Source organism: Engraulis encrasicolus, chromosome 4 (assembly GCF_034702125.1).
Source record: "Engraulis encrasicolus isolate BLACKSEA-1 chromosome 4, IST_EnEncr_1.0, whole genome shotgun sequence".
Lineage (NCBI taxonomy): Eukaryota > Metazoa > Chordata > Actinopteri > Clupeiformes > Engraulidae > Engraulis > Engraulis encrasicolus.
The window spans coordinates 16,499,686-16,518,664 of NC_085860.1; the positions used below are offsets into that span (position 1 = coordinate 16,499,686).

The 18,979-nt window shown below is 42.1% G+C and overlaps 1 protein-coding gene across 3 annotated transcripts in view; it reads right to left on the reverse strand.

The window, feature by feature from the left end:
• far1 (fatty acyl CoA reductase 1) overlaps positions 1-16,337 on the reverse strand; it is a 35,766-nt gene extending 19,429 nt beyond the window's left edge. For 2 of the 3 annotated variants that reach the window (XM_063196802.1, XM_063196801.1), the window contains exons 1-3: positions 16,249-16,331; positions 3,947-4,200; positions 1,049-1,224 (exon numbers count right to left, since the gene is read on the reverse strand). In XM_063196802.1, the coding sequence (XP_063052872.1) occupies positions 1,049-1,224; positions 3,947-4,135 (365 nt within the window). In that variant the 5' untranslated portion in view covers positions 4,136-4,200; positions 16,249-16,331. Of the gene's footprint in view, positions 1-1,048; positions 1,225-3,946; positions 4,201-16,248 lie in introns of all 3 variants that reach the window. The other variant, XM_063196803.1, reaches the window with a different exon arrangement.
• Positions 16,338-18,979: the final 2,642 nt, after the last annotated feature.

Sequence of the window (18,979 nt, forward strand, 5' to 3'; positions counted from 1 at the left end):
AGCCTATGCTATACCCTTACCGTCACCAAAATTGTAATGGCCATGTCTTAATCTGTGACTTAAGGCTCTCTATACTGTCAAATAGTGAATAGGTCAGCCGGCGACCTCATCTGCAGTAACAGTCTACGGCAGGGGTGGGCAATTATTTTGGCCCCAGGGCCACATTGGTTGTAGAAGATGGATCAATGGGCCAGATGCCGCAGGCAACATGCCTGTGCCAATAATAAGAAATACTGTAATGTAGACTTGTGACATAACTTGTTGGCCATTTCACTCCTGCACATTGCAACATTTAGATGTGACCTTGATTAATCTCACACCTACAACACCCTTTGCTTTTTTTAAAGAATGTTATGTGTGAGTATGGTGCTTTGGATTTAAAAGTTGTCTTGTGAAGTCTCAGCAGGCCAGATGAAATGCTTCTGTGGGCCGCACGTGGCCCCCCAGCGCCTGAGTTTGCCCACCTCGGTCTTAAGTTATGATTGATGTGCCTTTTATGCTACGTTCAAGTTCAACCAATGAATTGTTCCAGGGATTAAATAGTAAAACCATAGACTTGTATGGAATGTTAAGAGGTTATTCTATACGCAAATAGAAAACACTGCAGTAGCATGGTGCCTTAGCTGTTTGAGCCACAGCCAAGGCCCTGAAACAAATACTGGATCTCAATGGTGCACTTGTGCACTTCAGTGTTCATGTATCAGTGCATATTAGTTACGTAATAAAACATAGTAACTGAAGTGCACAAGTGCACCATTTGAGATCCAACAAAAGTTTGAAGCTGAATGCATTGATGCTTGATACAAAAGCTGACTTGTTTGTGATGACATGTGGCAGTGAGTGGGCCAACTACTTCCCTGTTTCAAACAGGCAGCATGTTCTCTAGTGAACAAAACAACAGCACATCAATAACCACCTCCAACTGACAATGCCTGACACACACAACAACTCACTTCATAGATTCACTACGCACTCCATTAGTTACCTCCAAAACAAAAGAGGAAATACCGGTTAGGTGTTTGACAAGAAAAAAATAGGGTCGGCTTACTTGAGCGGCTCGTTGAAGCGGATGGTTGCTGCGCAGTGGAAGACTATGTTGACATTGGCAGCCAGCGTCTCCTGGTCTTCTTTGCTCAGATCCAGCTCGGGGAGCGTCAAGTCGCTGTTCACTGCCACAATCTTCTCTGCAAAGTCCGGCTGCTCTTCTCTTAATCTGTCAAAGAGCTGTACACAGGTAGCCTGATTATCATCGACTTTCAAATCTCTTCCAGACTTGGTCTGACCAAGAGCATAACAATTAACGTTTCCCAAAAGGCATGGTTGACCCACCTCCCTTGGTTTGCCTATGGTTGTTTGCTTACCGAGAAAGTGGGAGGAGTTCTCGTATTTTCAGGAACTCAGAAAGTACTTGCATTGCTCTTGACCTGACTAGTATACAGGGCCCTAAATTAACATCTTTCACAAACAGCCAAAATGGCTAGTTGATGAAATCTTACCAGCCAAACACACATACACTAATGGGTAAAAATGGATAGTAAGTTGGTCTTTTCCAGACAAAATTAAATCTCATCTGCATTTGGACGTTTGGCTAGTGTTAATTTAGAGTCCTGACTGTATACTATATATAGCACAGAAATTACGCTCAGCAAACACATAACATGTCCTCTGCAGTAACCTACTATAGCAGATTACCTATATATCCAGATTTTCCTCTGCGAGTAAGCACTACTTAAGATTTATCCATAGGCATTAATCTTACCCACATTAACGTGGTCAGATGCACTGGATAGATATTTAACCTCAAGCTTAACCATACACAAATCTGCTCTTCGTGCAGCAGCCTGAAGCAACAAAATGGGGCCCTCAAATATCTCATAAATAAGGAAGAACTGCCTGTACAGTTTGGCTGCTGGGCAGGAAGTTTACAGAAGATTGAACAAATGATTGAATCACATCCTGTTCTTTTCACAGCTTCACTAAGTGCTTGATTCTCTGTTATCAGTGAATTGAATCACAGACATGCTTTGTCCAAGTCTGAAAATATGTTTGAATTGTCTTGCGATAAAGCCGAGTGTCTATTGTAGATTTAAGTACAGTCTTTTGTCTGGAGGTGGAACGACCCACAATTGTACTGTCCATTAACATACTTTCAATCAGGCCCATCACAGCACGTTAGTGGGACACTACTGTTTAGTGCAGCCAGTTGCCATTTTTTTTATACGTGCATGCTGAGAATAGGGTGGCTCCGCACCTTGACAGGTCTTGGCTGCTTCTTCGTTTCATGTGTTAAAAGTGCACTGTGTAAGAGGGTGGCCAGAGTACATGGGTGGGAGACGTGACGCCTTGTTTTTTCGTAACATTGGTTTAAAACCTACAAAACTGTTATTTTCCTTTAAAAAACAAATGTCAATGAAAGAAGATGTGGTACATTATGTTTCATATTAGTCTTAGATGAGAAGAAACATTTTTGTTAAGATTCATGTAAAGGTTTATATGTCAAATATCCTGCGGTGTGACTAACATTAATGAAACAATATATAATAATATATATATAAATTAACCAACAACATTTTGAATAATGTATGAAGCATTTGGCATGATTGCATAAATCTTAACTTTAGATTAAGATATGTGAATGTGGAAAAAACTCAAGACAGTAATATTAACTACAAGTTCAATTTCGTAACACAAATTGCGTCCTGTGGGGTGACATGTATGTCAAGGTTTGTGAATGGGCAGCTGCAAGGCCAACTACAAGGGTCTTAAAGACTGGCTCCTAACCAGTCAGTACCTCAGTTATTGGAGAGTGATGTGGAAGTTTAAGGTGACTCTTAACCTCTTAATATGTCTTCATATTGCAATCTTTCTGTCACACAATGCTTAGGTTCATTTTATGGTGTCCTGTGGTGTGACTGCTCTTATAGGAGGAAAAAAAAGTTTTTTTTATTAATGAAAACACATAGTAAGATTAAACACAATATCATTATCAAGTTAGCATGAGCTCAGATGTCAGTCATGTATACAAAATGATTAAAATGGCCATAATGCAGTGAATTCCCTGTGGTGTGACTCAATTTTCCTGCGGTGTGACATGCCTATGCTATGTGTTGATGCAGGACACATTTTCCCAAAAATGGCAAAAATAAGGTGAAATTCCACAGACCACTAAGTGCTTTATTTTTTTCTATTTTTTTTTCAATTTTTATCCATCATTTTTTTCAGGAATTTGAAAAACTTTTTTTTTTTTTTTGCGTTACGCCCTTAAACGTCAACCACCCACATGTTGTAACTATGCTGCTCATTGAAACCGTGCTGTCTACTGCCAAATGTGAGCTTTTCGTGAATATTTACAAGTAGATCAAAGTACAGTAAGCTAAAAATTTATACTTCTGGAAATTCAAAATAGCAGACAATGGAGAAGACCCCCCTTTTTATGTACGGTATGAAAAGTGCAATTTTCCTAGTCATACTGAATGCTCAGAATTTGATGGTGGTGGGGTGTTCGTGATAAAAGTAACATTTGTGAACGGGCAGCATGAATTCTGGAAATAAGTATTTAGACAATGTAGGGAACAGATTCAGTCTTCTTTTTTCCTTTTATTCAGTTATTGCAGGGGTCAGACAGACGTTTCAGCCATAAGAGCCTTCATCAGCTGCACTGTCTATCATAACCACATTTGTCACATACTACCACGGCTCTTGATTAACTTTTTTCATCACCAGCCAAAATGGCTAATAGATGTGACATCTTACTAGCCAAACACACAAACCCTAATGGGTCAAAGTGACTAATAAGTTGGTCTTTTCTACCAGCCAAACTCTTAATTTCACCAGAATTTGGCCATTTGGTTGGTGTCAATTTAAAGCCCAGCATACTACCATCCCCGCTCACTCACCTCACTCACCTCACTCACCACCATCCCCACTCCCTCGCTCCCTCGCTCACCTTACAGTTGACCATGTCTGCGATGCGCTGCTGGGGCGATTGGCCTGCCTTGGAGCGTACGAGGACGTAGGTGCTCTTGACCCCGGGGCAGGAGCGCAGCAGCTTCTCCAGCAGCACCTTGCCCATGAAGCCAGTGGCCCCCGTGATCAGGACACTCTTCCCTTCATAGTACTCCGGGATGGTCACCATGGTGACGGTCGGTGGCAGTCCTCCGTTATGGTCCTCTGGTCCGGTCTGGTCCTCCTGCTGCTGCACTGAAGGAGACGTGAGGGAGACAAGAGAGAACCACCAAGGAATTAAAAATGGACAATGTCACTGGCAGCCCTTCAATTACTGTCTATATTTAGTGTTTTAGTGTTTTTTTCACTGCGTGTGTGCGTGCGTGCGTGTCTGTGTCTGTGTGTGTGTGTGTGTGTGTGTGTGTGTGTCTGTGTGTGTGTGTGTCTCTGTGTGTGTGTGTGTGTGTGTCTCTGTGTGTGTGTGTGTGTGTGTCTCTGTGTGTGTGTGTGTGTGTGGGTGATTCTCACGAAACGCGCAACAAACGTGTTTTGACAACCATTTTTTCAAAAGACTTTTTTGATTGAATTTCTTTTTGAATCTGTCACATCAAAGTGGACAGTTACTAAGCACAATAATATCAACTTACCTGACAACTATTTAAAACACATTTTTTAACGTTTTATAAGTCCATGTCTGCTAAAATGCTCATTACCGCAATTTTTTTCTTTCATGAAATTTATTAGGAAACTTAATTGTTCTTGCAGTTTTGTTCATTGAATATTGATAGTTGTACTAGGGGCTACGTAAAACACTCAAAAAAGTTTTTTTTCTTATTATTGTAGTTTAAGAATTTTACCATTTTATCTCATTACCGCAATAGGATCATTTGTTTTCCACTTTAATTTTAGAATATATCAGTGGAAACCTACAATTTCGGTCAAAAAATATGCTGAAGAGAAAGAAACATAAAAAGGTACGGTGTTCGTAAAAAATATATAAGAATACAGTTTTCCTTTAGAACTTTTTTTAAACAATCAAGTGCTCATTTCGGTAATGAGGGGGATGTTTCGGTAATGAGAATACGTTTTCGGTAATGAGAATAAGGAGAAATAAATTGAACTAAAGCCAAATATTAGTAAATTATGATGACACCTAATAAGATGATAAAAATATTCTATAATGTAAAACCATTCATTAAGCTACTGAATGATATTCAGAATGATATATTCAAGACTTAACCCAGCCAAAGACCATAAAAGCCCTCTAAGGGGGAGTAGACCAAGTATTCCGGTGGCTGTACAGTAGGTCAGGGGTGGGGAACCTGTCTCGATTGGAACTAGTTCAGGGGAACTAGAGAGGATGGGGTCTGTTTTAAAGGTGGCTGCCTTCAATATAGGCCTCAAGTGCGGGGAAATCCTGGTTGTGTTCTTAGTACGGAGAACTTTTACGGCTCTCAGATGAATTTGAAGTGGCCCCTCGAATGAATAAGGTTCCCCACCCCTGCAGTAGGTGAAGAGGCGAGGCCCCTCCTTGGCACCAAAGTAGCATCATAGTATAAGGGGCGAAGGCCAAGGGGTGCAGTGCACACTAGGGCTGGGTTCAAAAGATCGAATCGCGATCCAATATCGATTCACGTTCGAAAAGGACGATATCGGTTCACAACTTTGTGGATCGACCTTTTGCCGATCATTATAGGCGCTATTTACTAATATACATCCTGTAGCTCTCTTCCACTTCTTTCTCACATACAAAGGTATTTCATGTAAGATATTTAGGTTTTTATAACCGGTCCTAGAACTCTAGGCATAAATGGGTTAAAGTGACAGCCCAGCAATACAAAAGATCGATATCAAATCGCATCGGATCGTGGATCGAATCGGAACATAGCCTTCTGGATCGGAATCGAATCGATCCAGGAAATTTGGATCGATTCCCAGACCTAGTGCACACCTGAAATGCCAGGCTTTGCCAATGGGCACTCTGAAGTTAAAGTGAGTCCATCATCAAAACACCAGAGGGTAGCCACCTGATGACCCCAGTGAAGCATACCTACATCCCCCAATCCTCATCCCCACCCTGAATATGACATCACAACTCACTACTGACCTCTCCAGCCAAAAATCCATAGTGGACCAGAAATCAAAATCTGTCATGAACTGGAAAATCGTGTCACAGTGCGAAGTCGTGCACTGGACATTTTTTTCTGACTCAGAGTGCGCCGGCAACCAGGAAGTAGGTAGAAGGAACAGGAGATCACTAGAGTAGCTTAGAAAAGAGTAGATACAGCTACTGGACTACAGAAGGAACCCTGCATCATTGGGAGGACAATATAATGTCTTGAAGCTATTTTATCTCCTTCCTTTCATTTTATTCAGCTTAATTGTGATGAGTCATTCTCGGAGGATTGTGAAATAAGTGTAAAGCTAGAGACGTTGTAAATCTTTATCAAGACAAAGGGCATGTCTGTTTATCATTTGCTCACCAGAGCTACAACCATATAGTCTAGACATTTCTTGAAGATATATTATTCCTGTTTTATATTATGGTGCTGGTACCATTTAGCCTACTGAAAAGATGTGAGATGTCAAATGTCTCAGATTGGGGTGTAATGGTATGCGGGTTCGGTACACCTAGGTTTTAGGGTCACAGTTCGGTACATTTTCGGTACAGTACATGGGAATAACATTGAAAAAAACATTTTCTTCCTCAGCACGTTGTTTATTTCACCTCAATATTGTCCGGACCAAAGGCAGAATTCACTATGAACGATGTTATGAAATATCACTGAATACCACTAACTGATTGAATTGCACATTGCACACATCAATGGCAGTCATGGGTTAGGGCATCAGAATCCCGATTCTGACCCACCAGGTTGATGGAGGGATTAATCAACCAGTGCTCTCCCCCATCCTCCTCCATGACTGAGGTACCCTGAGCATGTTACCGTCCCGCTGCACTGCTCCCGTTCGGGCGCCATTGGGGATGAGGCATAAATGCGGATGAGGTGGGTGAGGCATAAATGCCATTCTGTTGTGTGCAGCGTTCACATGTGTGCTGTGGAGTGCTGGGTCACAATGACAATGGGAGTTGGAGTTTCCCAACGGCTGAAAACAACATGCATGATGATTTTCTAATCTGGGAAAGTGTAAAGGCAACTAAAGCATTCCTCCAAATGCCTCTTCTTAGATTTTAAAATAATCTCTAAACTACTTCTCCCTAATTCGCTAAAAAGGCCCATTCACTGCTATTTCAAATGCCAAGCCTTTTGTGCCACCCTTTAACAATGATCAAATTTGATCCAAAACAAAGATTTTGGAAGGAAGTTATGCTAGTAAAAAAGGATCAATACTCAACCCTACTATAAATGAGGGTACTATGACAACCAAACACAGGAAGCAAAAAATCTGCCAATTTCTGGGAAAAAAGTATTTTGTTTTTTTTGGCACATAGACTTGAAGTGAGACGATTTTGTCTCCCAACCCTTTTCGCCATCAACGCAATCTGACAACTTAACTGTGAGTGCTGGCTTCGTTGTTCACAATTGCCTTTGCATTGGGTGACATCATTCAGCAGTTTTCTGCATCAATAGACCACATTTCAAGGGTGGAAACAGCCAGAATATTGATTCATGAGTTCATATGAGCAAGAATTAAGTTGTGACTTGCTACTCTCTCTTGCTACCACTCAATTTAGCCTATGTAATGTATAGGGAGATGATCACTTTTACAGAGAACGCTCATTAGATGAAGGAGGTATTGCATATATATAGGTATTGCACAATATTTGGCTTGGTTTCAATACAATTGCATATTTCAAACTGAAATGGGTGCAATTTCACTTCAAACTGTCATCAAGTGCTTTAACAATAATTAAGTGACGTAGTGAAAATATTTACACTGCCAAACTATAGATTGTATTTAAAGGTTGCAGTTGCATGTTTAAAAATGTTAATAAATAAAAAGGGAAATACATATATGTCATGAAAATATATTTTAAATGTAAATCACCATAGAGTCTAATTACCGAAATTGAGAATCCTCATTACCGAAAGGTACTTTAAACATTGCGGTAATGAGAATGTGCATTGCGGTAATGAGATGGCTCAGCACAAGAATGCTAACTGTAACTTCAATTATTGTGACTGAGCTAATTTACGACCTTTGTTGAATTCTAAAAATGAATACCCTATTACCAAGCAAATTTAAAATGAAAAAATCTTTTTCATTTTGAAATATTGACTAATTTCGGTAATGAGAACCAATTTTGTCGTGTTAGCATATTTTTGAGACAAATCATGACATTTTACAGCCACAATCGATAAGGCTGACTAGTCATGTAGCCATCATGAATCTCCTGTTAGTGCAGATGAATTGTAGGTAGTTTCAGCTCATATTGAAATTCTGAAAGCTTTTAATTGTAGTTCTGAAATATATTGCGGTAATGAGAAGAAATACTTGGGGACACAACCTTTTCTTGAGATAATCATCAGTGTTCATTATTTAAATTGCCAACAAGGAACACTTAGTGAAACTTCTGACATAAACCAACACACTTGTAGTGTTATTTACGTATTTTTGTACTTTTTAGTATGTTTTACCCTTATTCAAAGACCAGAAATTTTGGCTGGGACACATTTCGGTAATGAGAATTTGCCCATAAAATGCATAAAAAGTGGAAAATAAAAATAATATTTTTTTTAATGAACTAGTGTGCCAGAAAGTACATGTCTTGCTCTACAGTAATGTATATTATCAAAAGAATCCATGTCATATTTCACCATTAAAACCTCTTGGACATTGTTTTTTTTAGCTTCGTGAGAATCACCCGTGTGTGTGTGTCTCTCTCTCTGTGTGTGTGTGTCTCTCTCTCTGTGTGTGTGTGTGTGTGTGTGTGTGTGTGTGTGTGTGTGTGTGTGTGTGTGTGTGTGTGTGTGTGTGTCTCTGTGTGTCTCTGTGTCTATCTGTCTGTGTGTCTATGTGTCTATGTGTCTGTGTGTGTGCGTGCGTGTGTGCGTGTGCGTTGCGTGTGCGTGTCTGTGCGTGTGCGTGTGCGTGTGCGTGTCTGTGCGTGTGTGTGTCTGTGCGTGTGTGTGTCTGTACGTGTGTGTGTCTGTGTGTGTGTGGTGTGTGTCTGTGTGTGTCTGTCTGTGTGTGTGTGTGTGTGTCTGTCTGTGTGTGTGTGTGTGTCTGTCTGTGTGTGTGTGTGTGTGTCTGTCTGTGTGTGTGTGTCTGTCTGTCTGTCTGTCTGTCTGTGTCTGTCTGTCTGTCTGTCTGTCTGTCTGTCTGTGTGTCTGTGTGTCTGTGTGTCTGTGTGTCTGTGTGTCTGTCTGTCTGTGTGTCTGTCTGTGTGTCTGTCTGTGTGTCTGTCTGTGTGTCTGTCTGTCTGTCTGTCTGTGTGTCTGTGTGTCTGTCTGTGTGTCTGTCTGTCTGTGTGTCTGTCTGTCTGTGTGTCTGTCTGTCTGTCTTTGTGTCTGTGTGTGTACTGTCAATGTCTTATTTATATGGTTTAGTTTAACTGAACATTGGAGACAGGTCAAACGCAACTTCAAACATCAGTGCTAACCCTGTTACGCAGTTTTTTGACAACAAAGTACACTTTACTTTAAAAGTTCATAAAATATTGTAGGTAGGGAACAGAATGACATCGGTAGGGTAACCTTAAAACTAGGCCGTCTCACAACGCTCTAACGAGAATGACAATACGGACACAACTTGGACAATAATGAATAACTAACTAGTAGGCCTAGTCAACACTAGTTGCTGGTAAGTGCATCTAAATCAGTTCCAGCTCCTCAATGCACATGTAGTTCATGGTAGCTGCTGGTTTGTTAGTCAAGCAATGTCACAATTTTCACTTTCTTTTTCCTATGAACAGAACCTCAACAGAATTGCGTAGTGACATCAAACAATGTAGTATTGACTGATTGAAGCACAAAAAAAAACGTTCAGTCACAGCTCACAAACGTCACATATTTGGCTGCCAGTTCATTCAGACGCACACATCTTTCCAAACTCCCATATCCGCACACCTGAATATGCAAACAGAAACACCACTCTGGAAATATTTAGCCTCCCAGTTCAAATGGAAGAAACGTGCTGCACTGTGTTTGATCAACTCAACAAGCACCAAAAAAAATCTGAAGGTGAACAACCCATTGAAAGCTGCAAGGTCTGAATGCTGCTGAGGCAATACCACACATATTTGACAGCACATATTTGATCTATTCTAAAAAGAAATGGGACTTCTATGACTCACATGCTCTCGAGTATACTGTATGTAAGTGGATTCCTGGTTATATTGTTTAACAATTGTATCACTAAGGGAAAAGGTCAGACCTGCTTGACACAGAAGTTCACCTGTAAGCTTAAAACAAAATCTCTACAGTACAGAAAAAAAACTTAACTTACACAGGATCAATCATAGGAATTACTACACTCTTTCCCCAACAGGGTCTCTAAACCGGTCACCAACAAGAAGAAAAGTGTGTGCAATGTTATATTGTTATGATTAGGGCTGTAACGATATTGTACAGAAACGAGAAATCGTGATACACAGAGTCACGATACTGTATCGTGATACAAGGAGGCAGAATCGTGATACGCCCTTTCAAAGTTTTATTACCCATTAGTCCAGGAAACAACCTTATGGATTTGATGTGATAGTGTTTCCAAACTTCTATGGAGATACATTTCAGAAATCGTGGGGTGTATCGAACCGTAGGTCAAAAATCGTGATACGAACCGAATCGTGAGTTGAGTGTATCGTTACAGACCTAGTTATGATAACTTATATCCATCATATTCCATCCCCAAGTGGAGCCCATTTACAACTGTTATCATATCTTTCAAATGCATTATCTGTGTGTATTATATATGAAAAACAACTAAAAGTAGGTAAACAAGCTTCAAGACAATGAATTACAATTGAGACAATCAATTGCCTATTGAACATCAAAGCATGCTTCCCCCTGACAGCCTATATCTACGTAGACCAGTAGTGGTTGTTGAGGCAGGATTGCAGTTAATCATTATGGTAAAAGATAACCTCTCTGGTCATTTAAAGCAGATAGCTCCAATACAAACAAACGCAGAACTTACACTCTCACTTCAAGTAAATCAGTAGCGCAATTAACACCTAAGTTAGTCTTTGAAGATATAACCTGCCGCAGACACTAAACACCTCCACAAGCCACAATGACCTCTGTTTTGAAACAGGAGTTGTGTCACAACACATTTGACAAGTTATTTCTAAACGTTCAGCCTTTATAAAGCACAGTAAGCTGAGGGCCTATAGTGTGGTAGGACACGTCTACATAGTCAACTACTGTAATGTTAAGTTGTATTAAGCTTATATTCCATGACTGTCTTCAGGCCCACACATGATTTCTTAAACATAATAGCTGGGCTTTTCAGGTAAAGTGTATCCATATCACTAGACAGTTACGCCCAGGATTCATGGAATAACACAATGACTGCAATTTCAAGAAAACCTTGGTTTCTTGCCAGAGCAGGGCAGGAGTGTTTTCTTTCCACATGCATCCCGTGATGTGAAATGGTGCCAGTGCTGCACGCCGTGCTAAGCCTATGCCATCACCAACTACTCAAGCTAGAGCAAGGCTGAACATGCCAGTGCTGATTTCCTCACGGCAGTGGAATAATCTGCTGGGATCCAGTAATGGCAGGCAGCGATGGAATTGCATCACTTAGCCTCTTTAGTATAAGCTATGAAATAATCAGCCTGCCAGCCAGTCTGAACCTCACAATCAGGGGAGGTTCATAACTAGGGGTGTAAGAAATAATAGATATGCATTATTGATGTATCGATTCTATGGCAGACGATCGAATCGAATCATATTGTATCGTGGGGCTGTCTGAAGAATCGAAAATAATTGAATCGCTGGCCCCTGCCCTAGCTCTTAATTCTGCAACATAATAGAAGCGGAAATGTAATTGGAAAAAAATGCATAAAATCGAATCGTATAGAGGGGCATTTTTAAGTTTCGAAAATAAACGAATCGCTGCCTTAAGAAATCGATATTGAATCGTATCGTCATGGAAGCTTAGATTTACACCCCTATTCATAACTGGTTAAGAATTGAGTACAAAATAGGATGTAAACATGGACTCATATCCTATGGGGCTGTGATCATACATACACATGGCACTGTGTCCTGTCTGAACTGGAGTGCACATCAGCGACGACCTCTCTTGGACCACCAACACTACATCACTGGCGAAGAAGGCCCATCAGCGTCTCTACTTCCTGCGAAAACTAAAGAAGGCAAGTGCTACACCCTCCATCATGACAACATTCTACAGAGGAACCATAGAGAGCGTCGTGTCCAACTGCATCACAGTGTGGGGAGGAAGCTGCACGGAGAAAAACAGGAAGACACTCCAGCGTGTTGTGAACACAGCGAAGAAGATCATTGGAGTACCACTCCCCTCCCTGCAGGACATTTACACCACACGCCTCACCCGGAAAGCACTGATGATCATCAAAGACACAAGCCACCCTGCACACAAACTGCTCAGCCTCCTGCCCTCTGGAAAGAGGTACAGGCGCCTCCGTTCCCGTACCACCAGGCTGGCGAGCAGCACAATGCACCAAGCGATCAAGATGCTGAACACTCAACCCACTCTCCCTCCACTGTCAGCCTCTAGCCAGCAAGGCCACTGACAACCCCCCCCCCCATCCCCCCACCACCATATCTGCGACTGAACATTCCACCTGCACTACTATACTCGTGACTGAACTTTCAACCTGCACTAACTCAAAACACGCACACACACACACACACACACACACACACACACACACACACACACACACACACACACACACACACACACACACACACACACACACACAAGCACACTGCACTTTCTGCACTAAACCCAAACATACACACACTGACACACACACACACACACACACACACACACACACACACACACACACACACACACACACAAGACGCACACCGCACCTTCTACCTGCACTAAACACATACACACACACACACACACACACACACACACACACACACACACACACACACACACACACACACACACACACACACACACACACACACACACACACACTGCTGCTGGTGTACTTGACAGACCTTTTTTAATATTTATTTTCTTCAAAATGCTACTATTACCATGTCAGAACGCTATAAAGGACTTTTTTTAGGAAAAGCACAAAAGCACAACAGATACCTCTTAATGTATGTCCTCTACAAGTCTTCTGTTGTCCAGTCTTGCACTTTAAATGTCTGTATGAGCACTGTCTATGTCCATACTGTCTTAAGTCCATGTATAAGTACTGTCTATGTCTATACTGTCTATGTCCTTACCTAGATTAGTCTATGTCTAATGGGAAAGCAAGAAATGTAATTTCAAATTCTTTGTATGACCAGTGCATGTAAAGAAATTGACAATAAAAACCTACTTGACTTGACTTGAGTTTATTCTCTATTCATTTCAGTTGCTACTGTGCACAGAGTATAAATATTCCCTCTTAAATTCAAGATCCAATAATGTGTTCTCTTCTTCCCTCGTGCAAGCCTGCAGATTTTGTGATGAGGCCTTTGGAGAGAGGGGAAGGCTTCGCTCAGTATGAAGCATATATTTTGCTGCATGACACCGGTGCCAAGTCCCAACAGCTGAACTGATCTGAAAGGAGCAGCAGGGATTCCCAGCCAAAGAGCTCCATGGCCAGATCCCAGCATGCTGTGCTGCCCCACACATGCCCTCTGACAACTAAAATACTACATAATAATTTCATTTCACTTGCGAAAAAATAAATAAATCAGAGCAAACAAGAAGTAATTAACTTGATGCAGGGGCCAGGCTGATCAATATGCACATATACAGCACAGTGCTTTGACGCAGTCAGCGAGCGGCCTGCTGCCCTCATGAGAATGAATTAGATTCAAAGAAGCAAGCGGGCAGGCCTTGGACACGGCATCAACTCTGTGCCAGAACACTCAGCACTTTGGTAGTAGACGGGGGACTCCGCAGTGACAGTCATTAACACGCTCCAATGGCCTCTGAGGGAGATAAGATAGGCTACTTAAAAAAGGCAACTCTCTGCAGTCTCCACCAGTGTTGCCAGATTGGGTGGTTTCCCGCCCAGTTGGGCTGCTTAGGATGGCCGTCTCTGTAGGTAAAAACAGGTTAAAAAGGCAATTTGGGCAGGTTTTTCTGCTAATTTATGGCCATAGAAATCAATAGAATTTAGTTCAAATTGGGCGGGATTTAGTGCTTCCAGGCAGGTTTTGAGCATTTTTTAGGCTGCAAATCGCTAGACTCATCAGGCAACACTGGTCTCCACTCATAAAACCCCTGTCCAATCTAGAAAGTTACTCGGTGTTACCCAATTATAATAATGGCTTAATAGCATGCCTACCTGTATGAGTGGTTTATGTTTGCGCATGTCTGGATATAGACATACGTTTCTTTACACATCTTTTATTTTAAAAGATAGAGCATATGTGGCCAGAGTAGGCATTGCCAACTATGCTGCCCATTTCAGAATATGATCTTTTCATCAATATTTACTAAGTAATAGCCTAAACTAGGATGTACTGGTCTGACCAAAGTACTGCAAGTTTTGCTGCTAAGAGCTTGAGGCCATCTTATCCAGCCCCCGATATGTTAATGTTATGCAGCTTCACATGAAATATGACATGCTTTGTAAAGGAATCTTAGAAATTACATTTGTGGTAAAGGTGGCAGCCTTCAATATAGGCCTAAAGTGCAGGGGGAAATCCTGGTTTGTGTTTATAGTAGGCATACAGCCCTTGGAGGACTTTTACGGCCCTTGGAGGAATATGAATTGGCCCCTCGAATGAAAAAGGTTCCCCACCCCTGGTTTAGGGTCAGTCGCGCTTTAATGCCCAGGTCACCCATTGATAGAAGAGGTGTGGAGAGGGTGGAGGGCAGGTGTGCCATTGGAGCATATGAATGGGCAGTATACATTCTGAAAGTGTAAACTAACGAAATACTTCCGTTCCATCAATACTCCAAATTTAGTGAATGAAAAATGCCTACCAGGTCAAGTCCTGTCAATCAATTGATTTGAAAGCTCTATAGTACAATGACAGTACAAGCAAAATGATCCCTGATGCCACCGCCACATCCGCAGGTTGAATTATTAATACGTCACATGCAACCTACACAGTCGACGCACGTGTAACCTTTAGGGTTACTTTGCGCGTAAAGTGCTGTTGGAGCTAAAGGGAAACGCAAGTACAACCAACTCCCAGAGAACGTTTGAAAGATTCGAAAGAAAGCATTGAACTCCTCAACTGGCGAAACCGCGGGATACTTTGGCGGATAAATTGGTCATGAGACAGCCATTGAACAATCTTGTGACCCCTGTTAAAATGAGCCGTGCATGTTCCTTGCGCACAACTTCACTGGTATTTCAGCGTCTGGCAAAACTCACTGACACATCTTGAAATAGCCTACTGTAAAAGTGACAACTTTAAAAGAAAACGAGTAAGCCTACTAAACAGTCAAGGTAAAAACATGAATTAGGTTACATTGAATCAGAACTTGAAGTTGTCAAAGACAAGTGCCATCTTTGGTGCGTCCGCCTTCAAAATTCAGGCTACTGGAGTCTACTCAAAGTAATTGGCGTCATACTCAAAATCCATATACGCAATGCAATATTACAGCAGAGTATTGATTGAAAACGTGTCAACTGGCACCTTAAGGGAACCCTTTTTTTCCTGGAAGAGGTAAGGTGGTCCTGCAACAGGTAGCCTACATCTATAGGCTACGCCACATGAGTCAATCTATCCAGTGAGGTGAAAAGCACTCCACTTCACAAAACCACATTCCTACCAAGGGAAGGTTCTCAAGCTAAAGTTAGCTGGCTAATTATTCTACATCTACGCTTCTCTACAACTTCACCAACCCTGGCGAGCTAGAAACCAAGACAAACACGCGATTGACATTTATCAGCCGAAAGACAGTGAATGGAAAGAGCAATAGTAGATCAAACGTTTGCCGCGCTCAACAGTTGCAACTAATGTAACCATCTCTGTAACATTACTTCCTGAAAATATAATGTAACTAGCGTGCTAACGACCCCTCCCCTTTAGGCATATCTTCCGTAGTAAAAAGTGAACAGTGAACCGCCTGCATTCGGCATCTTAGCTAGCAAGGGCTAGCCCATAAAGACATTTCATTTGATTACCATCGTCACGAGACACTTTTTTCTCCCGGTTAAACTCTGCATACACCCAGCATCAACAGAACTGAACAAATAAAATACATTACCAACTGTTAGTCCAGACGGCGTCGTTAATTCCGTGCTGCCTACAGCAGTGAAGCAGTGACGCGCGATGCCGTGTGAATCAACTGCGAGCAGGAAGCGCAGTGAGCGGGGATTGCCAGATGAATTCATAGATGGAGAGAAAACGTGACGTCACGAGCTGCTAAAACTCACTGCTGCAAGCTTATAATCTTTCAATGAATTCTACACGCTTGACATGAGATCTCACCATGACTGTGTGTTCCCTCACATCTTTCTGATGTTTACACTTGGCTAGAATGCAAGCAACTTGGTTTTGCTGCACAGAGGCAAGTTGATTGATTCTCATCAGTAGAATAATAATAATAATAATAATTGTATTTGTATAGCACTGTGTCATACAAGGCATGTAACTCAAAGTGCTTAACAAATGGGAAAAAACATTGTTAGAGATAGATTTAAAAGGAGAGGTATAGAGGAGAGGCAGAAAAAGCAAGAAGGCAGAGGAAGAAGAGATAGACAGAGAATGTAGAGTCATAAGGTCAACGTAGGTTAGGACCAGGATTCTTAGATGTGTAAGGTCCATAGTGGCTGGGCCTATCATAAGTCATAGATAGTCACACAGAGATTGGGCGCTCAGGTGCGGCCCCTGGTGGCATCAGGGGTGAGGAAAAACTCCCTTTCGCTTGATTCATAGTTTGTGAGGGGGAAAAAAAGCTCGGTGAGGTCTGAGAAAAAAGACCCCCTGTAGTCAGGAAGAAACCTCAGGCAGAGACCAGCGGCCACCTAGGGGAGCCCCCTGCCAGGGCTGGATTGCGAGTAGTAAGGGCGCTGCGGCGGCTGGGACACTATGACGCCTTGGCAGCTAGGAGTTGGCAAGGATGAAGAGGTGGGTCTTCAGCTGCTTCTTAAAGGAGTCGACGGAGGTGGCTGATCGGATCTCGATGGGGAGGGCGTTCCATCTCTTGGGCGCATAGCAGGCAAACGCGGCGTCGCCGATCTTCTTCTGCGGGGGGGTGGGGGTCCTTAGCAGCTTGGCATCAGTGGACCTGAGAGCTCGAGCAGGGGCATAAAAAGAGAGCATGTCTGAGATATAGCTAGGGGCAAGTCCATTTAATGCTTTAAATACTGTGAGCAGAATCTTAAAGTCGATTCTGTATGAGACAGGTAACCAGTGCAGGTCTGCCAAGACAGGAGAGATGTGCTCTCTCATTCTGGTTCTTGTTAGGATTCTTGCCGCAGAGTTTTGAATGAGTTGCAATTTGTCAATTAATTTTTTTTGGGAGACCAGAGAAGAGAGCATTGCAGTAGTCTATCCTACTGGTGACAAAGGCATGAATAAGTTTCTCAGCGTCTTGTCGGGGGGCCAAGCCGCGCACTTTGTTGACATTTCTAAGATGGAAAAAAGCAGATTTTGTTATCTTGTTGATGTGAGGCTCAAAGCTCAAATCCGAGTCTATGACCACACCTAGGCTAGTAACCTTATCTTTAATGTGTATGCTTAGGTCACCTAGGCTTGAGTGGAGTTTTGCACGTTTTTTCTTAGGCCCAATGAGCAACACTTCAGTTTTATCTTCATTTAATTTTAGGAAGTTACTGTTCATCCAATCTGTAATGGCAGACATGCATTTAGTCAAGGCATGAATGGCAGTGGTTTGGCTAGGCTCGACAGAGATATATAGTTGAGTGTCATCGGCATAGCTATGAAAATCAACATTGTGCTCTCTGATGATGGAGCCCAGGGGCAACATATAGAGAGAGAAGAGGAGAGGGCCCAAGCAACTACCCTGAGCAACTCCAAAAGGCACATCATACTTGTTGGAGACGTATTCTCCGATGGTGACAAAAAACTGTCTTCCTGTAATATATGTTTTGAACCACTCTAAGACGTGACCGGACAAGCCTACCCAAGATTCAAGGCGGTCAATTAGTATGTTGTGGTCTAGAATGTCAGTATATCATTTTTTTTATGCAAGGCTCTCTTTGTAGATAATTCGTTTTGTTACTTTTTTTTTTTCAACTAATTTATTTTTGGCTCTGTTAATGGAAGTGAAGATCTATGCATGTTTCCCAGCAACATGAGCCTGGAGATTCCACTTGGATATCAGTGCACAATGGAGAGGTTTTATTTTACCTTGAAACTAAGCCATTGCCAGTTGAGTTCAGGCCTAAATAGGACAGCAATCTGAAAAGAAGTAAATATTATCCTCCCTTGGGCTGTTCCTGAAATTAATTTCATCCACATGCCCTGTCTTTGGCGTCAGTATTTAACGTCTCACCTACGTATCACCATCTTTGTTCCTTTTGTTGAGGCAGGAAGGTGGGGGGAAGAGATTCACTGACATTTTCTGAGATTGCTGTGAGGATAACTGTTGGCTATTCAGTTGTGAAGACTGGGCAATCTTGGCAAGATGAAGTCGGCTTTGTGCGGCCACACAGTGTTTGGCTTTTGTAAGGGCTGACACCCCCGCTGTTTACTGCCAGTGCAGCATGTATGACGGTGCCCCACAAAGAACATTTATTCTGATAAAAGAATAGACATCCCTGTTACTCAAACAACCATGACTGCATTGGCTGTTTTTACAGTCCCTGTTATATGCTGTCTGCGTACTCTAGGCCTACATGTTAGCCTGCTTGATACTCAGTTTCTCATTTATCCATTTACTTGTCAGATGTAATGTCAGATGTCAGAAGGGTCTACATGATACTACCAGAGCTCGGACACCGGAGAGGAGGGAAGAGACGTACTGTACCATG